At 37.7% G+C, this 13026-nt stretch overlaps 1 protein-coding gene across 1 annotated transcript in view; it reads left to right on the forward strand.

Moving 5' to 3' along the window:
* VTA1 (vesicle trafficking 1) overlaps positions 1 to 13026 on the forward strand; it is a 53360-nt gene that overhangs the window by 8485 nt on the left and 31849 nt on the right. The window contains exon 2 of the mRNA XM_084776102.1: positions 12869 to 12963. Within this exon, the coding sequence (XP_084632228.1) occupies positions 12869 to 12963 (95 nt within the window). The remainder of the gene's footprint in view (positions 1 to 12868; positions 12964 to 13026) is intronic.

Consider the following 13026-nt stretch of genomic DNA (forward strand, 5'->3'; position numbering starts at 1 on the left):
ACAGAATGATCAATTCCTGTTTTATGTATTATAATTTCATTACTTTTATTTGTACAAGTATAAGAACACCCATATTTTGTTTTATAAACGTGGTCATTTGAATCATTTGATGACATTTCTTTGTTTAAATAAAACTCTTCAGAAAAAAAACGGATTACATGAGTGGAGCCTGTGCAACCCCTCAACTTTCACTTCCTTTTTATCCATCCCAGAGAATTTAAACCACTTTTTGATAAGGCTTGCTTTTCATAATAGTTGCATTTGACTGCTCAACAAAAGGGAGGTGGAGGGGGGAAGTGAAAGACACAGCCTTTTTGAACAGCACAGGACTATGTATACTAGGCCTCATTTAGCTGTCATAATGATTAGTTTGTTTTTCTGTCTTGGGGTTAATCAGTTTTGGGTATGAGGTGCTTTTGTTTAAGCCTCAATGTATTATTGCTTCTTTCTGGAAACAATGCTGGAAATCATGGAAGGAGTTGTTCTCTGTTGACAGGACTTCCCAACACATTTTAGAAAATCATTGTTGTAAGTGGCGCAGTTCCCCCAGACACTACACATACTGGGAAGGTGGCTCAGTCATAAAGTGCTTACCATGCAAGCATGACCACCCAACTTTGATTCCTAACACCCACATTAAGTGCCAGACATGACAGCATTCCTCTGTAATCCCAGCGCTCAGAATACAGGGACAGGTGGATGTCTGGAACTAGTTGGGCAGCCAGTCTTTCTAATTAGGAAGTTCCAGGTTCAGTTAGAGACATATGGCGGACATTGAAGAAAACACCAACATTGCCTTCTGGCATTTGGTGCACACTCACACAAGCATCTCCATACTTTTCTTGCTCTCTCTAGAAGTCTTGTTTTGCCACCTTTGAGAAACATTGATCAAAATAATGTATGTTTTTTAGAAAATGTGGGATACAACCAAAAGAATAAAGAATCACATGATTTCCCATTTATAATCATCACAGGCAGCATTTGTTTGACGGGACTAACATGTAAAATTATGTACAAAATCCATACTTGCTATCTTCTGTAACTGTGTGTGCCACCTGACCTCCTTAGGCTTCAGTTCTTTTGAGGGAAAAAATGATTAATTATGCCAAGGATGATTGTAAGTATACTTGGGTTCTTATGTCTCTTTTTCCCTTCTCCACCCAATCCCTTCCAACACCAGGTAGGAGAGAGAAAACATTAGTTGGGAAGGGACGTAGTACTCTTTGGCTAATTCCTATTGTTTGGGGTCTTAGGCTTCTTTGGGGCAATAACAATCTCTGTCGTCAGGATATTCAGCCAACAACAGCAAATCCAGCAGCAGCCATTTTCCTTCTCCAACCATCTCCAGGTGCTCTTCTTGCAGGCCTCCTTCTCTCTCTCTCTTTGGCTCTTGTATTTTTTCCAACTGGCAAAGATCACACCTCCGCACGAGGCAGTTTCTCTTGACAAAGATCATGAACCCTGTCATGAGGCTGTTATCTGCTGTAGACAAACTGTACAGCCCCCATATTCCACACATGGAATTAAAACAAAACATGTTTACATAACATTACTGAGTTTTTAAATGAACAAAAACTTCTACAACAGATGATGATGATTATTATGATCATTATTATCAATGATTATATCGAGGATTCTTATCAGGTTAAGGTTTTATTTAAGGATGAAATAGTTGTTGGGCGGTGGTGGCGCACACCTTTAATCCCAGCATGTGGGAGGCAGAGGCAGGTAGATATCTTGTGAGTTCCAGGCTAGCCTGGTCTACAAAGCGAGTCAGGACAGCCAAGGCTACATAGAGAGACCCTGTTTTGAAAAAACAAAAAAAGGAAATAGTCACTATGAGAAGAGAATAAATAATACGTTTTACCATGGTAGTCTAGTTAATTAGAGTGGGCATAAAGGAAACAATGGCAAGCACAAAAGTGTACACACATAAACCTATTTTTAGTAGTGATTTTTATGATATGCTGAAACTGTAAAGCTAATATGGATAGGTTCAAGTCCTTTGTGGTAGGCTGCTATAATACAATGCTATGTCACTAGAAATAATAGTTACCTTTTTTACAGAAGAATCCACAGCATACTATAAAAATATGAATAATAATATATTCAAGTATATATAATCTGGTTTTATATACATAGTACATATGCAGTACTATGTACATGTGTGCGGTAAGAGCTATAGATACTAGGTAAGGGAGTTGAGCGAGACTGTACCTGAGGGAAATCTTAACCTATTACTTGATTACATGACTTCGGACAACATGCATCACTGTGAAATTGAGTTTATTTTTAATGCTGCATAAATAATGAGCTTTGTTGTAATATTTACATACATGACACATACGTACTTGATGTAATGTAACCCCACCCCTTCTACTTTTTCTTATCTCTTCTCCTTCATCCCCTTTCTCTTCTGTAGTAGTCACCATTCTACTTTGATGTCATCTTTCTAACTTACCCCTGCCTTTTACAGATGAGAGAAAGCATGGTATTTGCCTGAGTTGGCTTGCTTCATAGGCGTGGTGATAGACAGTTCTATTTTTCCCTTCTTCCCTTCTAGTGATACTGTTTCATTCTTTATGGATAGTTATGTTTGTGTGACACATTTTACCTACTTGTTGATAGTAGCTATTGATTACTTAACTGTTGTGATTAGTGTCTCAGTAAACATGGATATACAGGTACCTCTATAGTAAGCTGGCCTTGTTCCTGCAATGTACACCATTGAGAGTGGTATAGGTAGATCACATGGCCCTCATTTTTTTGAGGAAGCTCCATCCTGATTTTTATGATGGTTATACTAATTTAAATTCTTATTCACAGTTATGAATGTGTCCCCTACATTCATACACACACACAGCAGAATTGTTGTATTTTTACTTAGCCGTTCTGATGGGGATAAGATGAAATCTCAATGTAGTTTTGATTTACATTTGTATAATGGCTAGAGATGTTGAGTTTTTTAGTATTCATTGACATTTGAGTTGGTTTGAACAACATATTTGTTCACTTATTTCTCAGATTACTTTCTGGTGTTCTATATATTCTGAATATTAATTCCCTGATTATAGAGACAACAGATTTTCTCATGTTCTACATATTGTCTCTTCTTTGTTAATTGCTGCATAGTTTTATGTGATTGTATTTGTTAATCTTGATATTATTCCATAAGCTGTTTTGAATCCTGTTCTGAAAGTCTTTACCTATGCCGCTAATGTAAAGTGTTTCCTTTTTGATTTTAAGTCTTTGATTAGGGACTTGGATCCATTTTCAGTCTAGTTTTGAGAGCCATGAAGATCTAGATTGACACTTGTACATCTGACCGTCCACTTTCCCTAGCACTATTTGGCTAAGAGTGTGCCTTTATCTGACATTTGGTTTTAGAACCTTTGAGAATCAGATAGCAGGAAGTGTGCACTTTATTACTAATCTTGGATCAAAGGTAATAAATACTTCACAATACTTTTGTGGTGAAATAATTTGATGTTGCCACTTTTAAATGATTATGTAAGTACATGACTCTTACTATTCATTTAATGCTAATTATTTTTGTTATTATTACATATATTTCTGAGTCTTATAATTTCATATATTCTTGAGTCTTATATTTTTTCTCAGTATGATACCCTTTACCTTTTAATTGGTGTAGATTATTTGTTTATTCTGATTATTAATGTCTTAAATACCCCTAAACTCAAAGTCCCTCCTACAGTTTAATCCCTGTCAGCTGATATCTCGTTCCACGTCTTGACCTATGGTTAACTTTTTATTAATAGCTCTTGGATTTAAAAGTATTTGTAAGGCTGGCTGAACCATACCTTAATCACCTGTTTTCAATAAACAGATCTTGCAGTAAAGGTGTGTTAGGGCTCAACCACAAGAAACAAAGATTTACAGTTCAATCTCAGGAATCACAATGGGATCAAAGACAGATTTTTACACTTCACAATCTTAGGGATCAAAGGTCCTGTAACATTAAAGCATTGCAGTCTGCTGTCATGTGGTATATAACTTTACACCACAAACTATCATTTTTCCTACTCTTTGCCAATAAATGTCATATGCCCTGTAATACATTTTACTTATGTTCTAATTTTTTTATAAAGTGAGAAGCCATTTTTTCATATATTTTCTACATAAATATCATTTTCATCATTCTACTTCCTTTCTGGCCTAACCTTTAAATCTGGTGGCATTACTTTTCCTCTCCCAGAACTATGTCATTTCTTTCTCAGTTTAATGCTGAGGTTATTTCAGCCTCTCCTGTGAGGAAGTAAGCTTATCTTTCAGCCTTTCTTTTTGACAGATTCACTTGCACTTGCAGTGTACTAGACTTGACAGCTTGTTTTTCTTTTACCTCCTCTTTGACACCTTTCTGGCTGGATTCCTTTATTTGGGAATCTAGTCACATGTAAGGTAGATACTTGACATTTTCCTGGACCTCTAGAGGCTGATTTTTAAGTTGTTTGTCTTTCTTTCTTTCTCTTTTTTAACTGTCATGTTTTTTAATTTATTTATGTATTCACTTTACACAGCCCCCCTCCAGGAACCCCCTCATAGGCCCTTCCCCCATTCTCCCCTTCCCTTCTCAGAGAAGGGGGAGGCCCTCCATGGATGCCAGCAACCCCCCCCCTCCCCATATTAAGACACTATAAAACCAAATGCATCCTCTCCCGCTGAGGCCAGACAAGGCAGGGGAATGTGATCCAACAGAGGCACTAGAATCACTGAGGGCCCCTGGTCCAGTTGTCAGGAGATCTTCATGAAGACCAAGCTGCATATTTGCTACATATGTGCAGCAGGCCTAGGACCAGTCCATGTATGTTCTTTGTTGTTGTTGTTGTTGTTGTTGTTGTTGTTGTTGTTGTTTTGGTTTTTCAAGACAGGGTTTCAGAGGAGTTATGTTAGGCTCCAATCGACAGGCATAGCACAGTAACATGGTAATGTCAGAGATCGGTTCACTTACTTGGGTTGGGTCTCAATTAGGCCAGTCTTTTGGTTATTCCCTCATTTCTTTGTCCTGTCTTTGTCCCTGCACCTGTTGTAGGCAAGACAAAGTTTGGATCGATGGTTCTATGGGTGGGTTGGTGTCCCTGTACCTCCACTGAAAGGCCTACCTGGCTACAGGGGGCTGCCACTTCAGAGTCCATATCCCCTGCTGCAGCAGTCTTCTTTAGGGTGACCCCATAGACGTCCTGTGCCCTCCTCTATCTCAGGCCATCTCCACCTCCAGTTTCCTTTCTCTCACCTGGCCCTCTCTTTCCTGCTCACCTTACCCCTAATCACTACCCCTGCTCCCCTCCGCATCCCCTCTCCTACCTAGTTCCCACCTTCCACTCACTTCCATTGCCTATTTTGTTTCCCCTTCTGAGTGAGATTCATGCATCCTCCCTTGGGCCTTCATGTAACTTACTTTCTTTGGGTCTGTGGATATTGTATCATGGTTATATTGTACTTTATGGCTGAGATCCACTTATAAATGAGCATCATCCTTTTACCTGCAAATTTCAAGATGTCCTTGTTTTTAATAGCTGAGTAGTATAGCATTGTGTGAATGTACCACATTTTCTGTATCCATCCTTCAGTTGAGGGACATCTAGTAGTTAAAAAGTGTTAAAATTGTTTTCTCCCAGTTTTATTTTAGGTGGTTTCTCTCTCTCTCTCTCTCTCTCTTTCTCTTTTAATCAAGTCAATTTTTCCTTTTGAATAATTATTTCTGGATGTTACATTTGAATCCTTTTGTGTATATTTCATTTTTCTTTTTACTCATTTTCTTTAAATAATATTAGATTCCTAGTATTTGACTGTCATCTGATATTTCCTTCATTTTAGTTAGCCTTGCTGGATCTGCTTGAAGTGTTGGCTTATGACCTTATGCATCACATTTTCACACCAGCATGGTTAGTAATCTTTGCTTGTACATAGAACACTTTGAAAAGATTTGATCTGGCCAATTTTCAAGGTATGTGTGGTTCATTGGATCCTTTTGTGCTTGGTTCTTTTGTTTGTTTCCCAATGCTGTTTGTTGCCATTGTAGCTTGGTGGGGAACATGAGTAAAGTAGCCTTTAGAGAGTCTGTATAAAAGAGCCTTTCTTTTGGAACAGGTTAGCACCACTATTTTTTTTCCTTTTTTTATTAATTTATTCTTGTTACATCTCAATGGTTATCCCATCCCTTGTATCCTCCCATTCTTCCCTCCCTCCCATTTTCCCCTTATTCCCCTCCCCTATGACTGTTCCTGAGGGGGATTACCTCCCCCTGTATATGCTCATAGGGTATCAAGTCTCTTCTTGGTAACCTGCTGTCCTTCCTCTGAGTGCCACCAGGTCTCCCCCTCCAGGGGACATGGTCAAAGGTGAGGCACCAGAGTATGTGAGAAAGTCATATCCCACTCTCCACTCTACTGTGGAGAATGTTCTGTCCATTGGCTAAATCTGGGTAGGGGTTTAAAGTTTTACAGCCTGTATTGTCCTTGGCTGGTGCCTTAGTTTGAGCGGTACCCCTGGGCCCAAATCTGCCTATCCTAATGTTCTACTTGCAGGTCTCTAGGACCCTCTGGATCCTTCTACTTTGCCATTCTCCCATGCTTCTCTCATCTAGAGTCCCAATAGAATGTCCTCCCCTCTGTCTCAGTTTCCTGGTAAGTGAAGGCTTTCGTGGTGAGATACTCAAGGAAATTCCTCTAAAATCAGGAACAAGGCAAGGCTACCCACTCTCTCCATATCTCTTCAATATAGTACTTGAAGTTCTAGCTAGAGCAATAAGACAACAAAAGGAGATCAAAGGTATCCAAATGGGAAAGGAGGAAGTCAAATTATCCCTATTTGCAGACGATATAATAGTGTACATAAGTGACCCTCAAAATTCCACCAGAGAACTCCTACAGCTGATAAACACCTTCAGCAAATTGGCTGGATACAAAATTAACTCAAAAAAATCTGTAGCCTTCCTATACACAAATGACAAGCTTGCAGAGGAAGAAATTAGGAAAACCATACCCTTCACATTAGCCACAAGCAATAAATATAAAATATTTAGGAGTTACTCTAACTAAGCAAGTGAAGGACTTGTTTGAAAAAAATTTCAAAACTCTGAAGAAAGAGATTGAAGATGACATGAGAAGATGGACTGATCTTCCTTGCTCATGGATCGGGAGAATTAACATAGTATAAATGGCCATCCTACCAAAAGCAATCTACAGATTCAATGCAATCCCTATCAAAGCACCACTATTAAAGTATGGTTTTGGAGTCAACTGAATAGCCTGAATAAATATCCAGGACTCTCCATTGTCTAGTTGGAGCATGAATGTATTCTAATACTGTATGTGTGCTTGGCAATAGGTAGACACATAGCCCTTGTGCATTCTTTGGCCCTGTGGAGTTTTCCCTGCACATACATGGCCAACTTCAGTTGTGTGTAGCTGTGCAACTCAGTGGACTTCTTTCTGATAGCTTCCTCTAGATCATGACCCTAGCCTTCAACTTACAACTGCCTCATTCTCCCTGAACTCCATCCTTCTTTTACCAATTCAATCAGAAAACATACTGTTCTTGCTTGGAACTGTTGTCCTGCCCCTGAGTTTTGAGGGTGCCTCCATGTAAAATCTTGGCCTGAACTTAGGTGTTCCATCCTTGTATCATTTCTTTAAACACCATGGTTTGTTGTTTCTCCTGTTAAGAAACTTGCTTTGTGATTTTTGTTCCAGGGTTTTTTTCCCCCTAAATCCTAAGCTGGCCTTGAAATCACAGTTTCCCAGGCCAACCATGAACCTGACAATCTTCTTGTCTCAGTCTTTGTTTTTTTTTGAGACAAGGTTCTCTCTGTAACCTTGGCTGTCCTAGACTTGCTTTGTAGGCCAGGCTGGCCTCGAACTCACAGCGATCCACCTGCCTCTGCCTCCTGAGTGCTGGGATTAACGACATATGCCACCATGTCCAGCTTGTCTTAGCCTTAAAAGTAACTTAGAGTGCAGATCTTTCCCACTCAGCCCAGCATACGGTATCATTTTAATAATCAGTTGTCATGTACTGTTGCTATATATCAGCGCAATGCTGATATCCATAATCTAAGTGTGAGTATTGGCTGATTGTATAGATATTAAAAGCCTAGATACACTAATTCGTAGATCAATTTTTATTTCATCCTTTAGTAGGAACTAAGTGTAACTTTATTAAAGTAGTTGTATCATAAAGCTCCAAACTGCTTATTTGATGAAGGATGAATGTATACCCTTTAGTAGACATTTATTTATTATTCTGCCTTCCTTGTTTGTTGTTTTGTTTTGACATTATTTGTGGCCAAACTGTTTGTATTGGTAGGAGAAAGAATTGTTATTTACAGTTTTACTTTGGAAAGTAGTAAAATAATACCTACTATAAAAACTATATATAGTGTGTATATATATCCGTATGTATGGATATATATATATAATTTTGTATTTATGTCATGTTAGAATTACATTTCTCTTGGATAAGCAAGGTCTGTTAGAATATTTATGTTCAAAGTGTGTGGAACTTTGAATAATGCATAGTTTCATGATTAGTGAATGTTTGTCTCCCAAATGGCTCACATTAAATTAAAGTTGGTTTGGAAAGTACTTAATCCTTTTGCAAACATACCTCATTACTCATTTATTCATAAAAGCAAACAAAAAGAGCATGAATTTTAAAAAGAGTGGGAGTGGAGGTATATGTGGAAGTGGGGAAATAGTGTAATTATCTCAGAAAAAAATTAAAGAGTATCCATTCCACTCCTGAAAGAAATCCCAGCTTCAGTATTCCTGTAGGCAACACATGCATTTGTTCTACCTTAGTAAATGTTTTTTCTGTTGCACATTAAGTCATTACATTCCTATTTCTACAGTAAATTGCACATTTCAAACAGCTCTGTATGAAAGTGACCCTTTTTCCATCCACATGGCAAAATATATTTTGTAATTTTCGTAAGGAAATCAAGGTCTTATTTTTACCAGTATTGGAAATATCATCTTTATATTTTTCAAACTTCAAATTGTAAGCCACATAACTAATACAGAAATATCAAGTAGGAGTCTGAGAGGATCTAATTCTTAAGTTCAGAAGAGGATAAAGCTTAAGTCAATACCATAAACATTATTACACTGTATTTCAAGTATTCCTGAAGAATAAGAATGTCAGTGCTAGTGATCATGGCTACACTAAAGTATGAACAATTTTATCTTTGCTTTAGAGAAGATAGCTACGTATTTCTCTCTATATTGTAAGCAACAGAGGCTAAATAAATTTAATAAAGAGCCGGAATCTTTCACGTGGCAGTCAATTACTTATGGTAGCAAGAAGATACTGGTTTAATTTTCCATATGTCTGCTTAATAGTTGTCCCAGGGCTGTTGTAGAAGACAAGTCTAGCAATCAACTGCACTCCTTCTCTACCTGGGCTTTTAACTATGCTGAGTAGCCGTGCCCCCCAAGCAGGTCTACTAAGTAGCTAACTCTTCTCCTTGGATGTTAGACCTAAGGTAATGTCCACTGTCCATTACTGTGCTGAGAAGAAATGAAAAGACATACAGAAATCAAGCTTTCAGTATAATCTTGCTTCACATTATTATATTATACTGACTAGAATGTCCATAGTGGTCAGCTAATTAATATGTGCTAATTTTTGCATAGTTGTAGATATATGCTTGTTCTAAAGAGATGAAGTATGTTTAAAATAAAATTTTGCATTTTTGGACAGTAAATACTAAGTTTATTTGAGGCTAATGATTATATTTATAATCATAACAGTTTGCCAGCAGTCTCAGCTCTAGTATTCACCTTGAACTATATGTGACATTTGTGGTGTGTTGCTTGCTTGCTCTGAAACTCCATTAGCTAGGTCTATTTGGTGGGAAAATGTCACAAACTAAGTAACTTAAAGAGTGCCCACAGTATTTGTAGCTAACATATTTCTATCTGAAGACCTTATGTGATGGAATTTTAAGAAGTATCCCCAAATCCTCTAAGAAGACATTGACAGCTCATCAAAGAAGTGGTCAGAATTCAAGTTCAAATACAAAAGAACTGACAAAAATAGAAGCAAACTGGGCCAAGTACAAAGAAGTAGAAGTGGTTTGACAAGGATGTCCAACCGCACTGTAATAGGGGTGAGAGTGGATGAAGACGAGTGTAGTTGTCCTGCATGATACCCTGAACAAATTCCTGAAGAATATGGCTGATTTGGGCATGTGGGAGACAAGAAAGAAATGTATTCTGTTGGATCTATGGATGAGAAAACGTATGTTCATCTAACCTCAAGTAGAGAACTGTAGACCAGGATTGTCACTTGTTGGTATTGTGTTCACCTAACATGGCATCCTGGTTTTAATCCCTACCTCTTCTTCCACAGCCGCCCAAAGAGAACGAAAAATGATAGGATAGTTCTTCAATCCTGCTTCTTACAAAGAGATCCAGTTTTGTACAAGATTTTAATTTTGGTAGCAGTCTTAATGTTATAAAGTAGAATAACCAAGATATCTAGGAAATATGTAATGCCATTTTATTCATCAGGAAACTCACCAAGATGCTACTTTTCAATCCCTAGATTGATATGATTTTACATTTAATATTAGCTTTTGTGGGCTCAAATACAGGTACCTGCATATATTATAGAAGTAACTATATGGTGGTACTTGGTGTTAAAGCACACCTTGAAGTATCTCTCAAAATGAAACTGGCACTAGGAAATGCTACCTCTTGTTTTCCTCTAACCCCCGCAACTTGTAAATATGTGCACTAGGAGCTCTAACTGTGAACTTAGAGAATTTCCCCAATGTGCATTTGCTAGAAGAACCCATAGACTCTGTGAAACAGTAGTGCTGCCATTTGCAGACGAGGGAATTAAAGATGTTGTGTAGATGTTGATCCTGTAAAGTCGTCACCATAAACATTTCTAGTTCTCCACATTGGAAACTGTTGAAATGGGGTGTCTGTTCAAGATGTCTTCAGTTTTACCCATATCTCATGTGCTTTTATTAGTTTTTTTTTAAGAGGTTTATTTATTGAAAGAAAGAGTACATTGCAAGGACTGAAACAATTCACCCTATAAACTTCATCTCAATCCTCTGTTGGCACCATTCCAGCCCAAGTTGTCTATCAGCACCACTAATTTGGCCAGCACTTTTTTTTTTCTGAGTATTGCCAACCTCTTTGCATTTTGGGTTTGTTTGTTTCTTTGTTTTTCATATACATTTATGTTATTACACACACACATATACACACACATACATATATATACACATACATAGTAAACTGCATACAGGAAGAAGAACCATAAAACAATCAGGAATTATATAAATGTTACATTCATAGTGTTTTGGCTATATGTATTTGTCTCTTTAGGTATTTTTAAAATTGGATTGCTTACACAAGTTGGCTTAAGGACACAAAAGTTATACATACTAAAATTAAATAACTTACGTTAGCCCAGAACCTTCGAACCTATCTTAGTGAGTCTAAAACTCTGAATGTAAATCATTATCTTTTATATCTTATCTCTATCAACTTAGAACATCTATCTAGACCTAAAAACATCTTAACCCCAAAACAACTAAGCTTAATTGTAAAAACTAAACTATCTGGTATTTAACCCCATGAGAGACTTGAGAAGAAATAAAATTAATTATCTGAGTAGACAGGAAGTGCCTGAACAGTCACCCAAATCACTCTATAAGGTTGGAGCATCTTCTTCAGCCTTCTGGCCCAATAGATCTGACAGATATTGTGAGGCCAGGACTATTGAGTACTTGCTTACCCTGTCTTAGCAGAGCTTCACTCTTGACTCTGTTGGCAAGCACTCTACATGGGATTATATTTCATTTTGTCTTGTCTTGTCTTTTAATGCTTTGGCTCACCAGTTAAATTGTTTATGCTTTTGACACCGCAGGGCCTACCTAGTGTTTTGATTTGTCATTAACATGATGGCAAAAAAAGACCTTACTTATAAAAATATGTTATCATGATGCCTCTCTTGTGTTTTTAGGTGAGATTTTTATGTTTTTTATAAATAAAAATCCATAAGAAATCTGATCTTTAAATGTATACAAATTCTGATTTTTTTACTAGACAAAAATATTCTAAATATTCAGTGACTTAAAAGAAAAAGTGTATATAAGATCAGCTGCTTCTCATCTCATGAGATGGTGCTTCAAAAATCCAGGAAGCCAGACCAAAGGCAAAGCCAAGAAAGCAGTGTTGGTGGCGTGTTTCAATAGCGAGACAAGAATACTCAAGAATGTGAAGCCTTGTCTTGTTTGGAAGAATGACCAGTATTCCCAGTCTTGCTGTGTGTTGTAGAAAGGGGATGTAGGAGGGGCTGTACGCAGCTGCTAAGTTGTGAAGAATAAGACAGTTCACAAACTAGTTGGTGGAAACACGAATGGTGATTCCTTAGCTTACATGCTTAGCAGAATACCAAGGTATTTTTCTACTCAGGATATGATGTAAAGGCTCTTAAGCCTCAGGGGCAAAAAAAAAAAAAAAAAAACCACCTGCAGTAAGAACACACTCATGATGTCCAGTCCAATCAGCATTCTTTACCTCAAAAGCAACTGTGGAAGCGAGACACAAGGACAGTGAGATAGATGTCATGGAGAAACAAGAATATCAACTGATAGAGCAGCTAAGATTAATCAGAAAGCTGTGAACTCATACATGCTACCAGAGATAAAGCTGTATGTACCCCAGCTTCAGGTGTGCATGCTGTCGGTTAGATCCTAACAAATTGAGCGTATCCTCACGAATGGATGTTGGAAATCCCTTAGCCGTGGGCCTAATGAAATGATACTCGATGGGGCTTTTTCTAAGTATAGAAATTTAAACCCAACATGTTTTTCTTTCCTGTGTAGGTCGTTTATATGCTATGCAGACCGGAATGAAGATTGATAGTAAAACTCCTGAGTGCCGTAAATTTTTATCAAAGCTAATGGATCAGTTAGAAGCTGTAAGTTAAACACTAATGACTGACTTACTGTCTGGTTGTTTTATGTGGCACCGTGTTTTGTAT

This window comes from Acomys minous (assembly GCF_964271855.1).
Source record: "Acomys minous genome assembly, chromosome: 3".
In the NCBI taxonomy this organism is placed as follows: Eukaryota; Metazoa; Chordata; class Mammalia; order Rodentia; family Muridae; genus Acomys; species Acomys minous.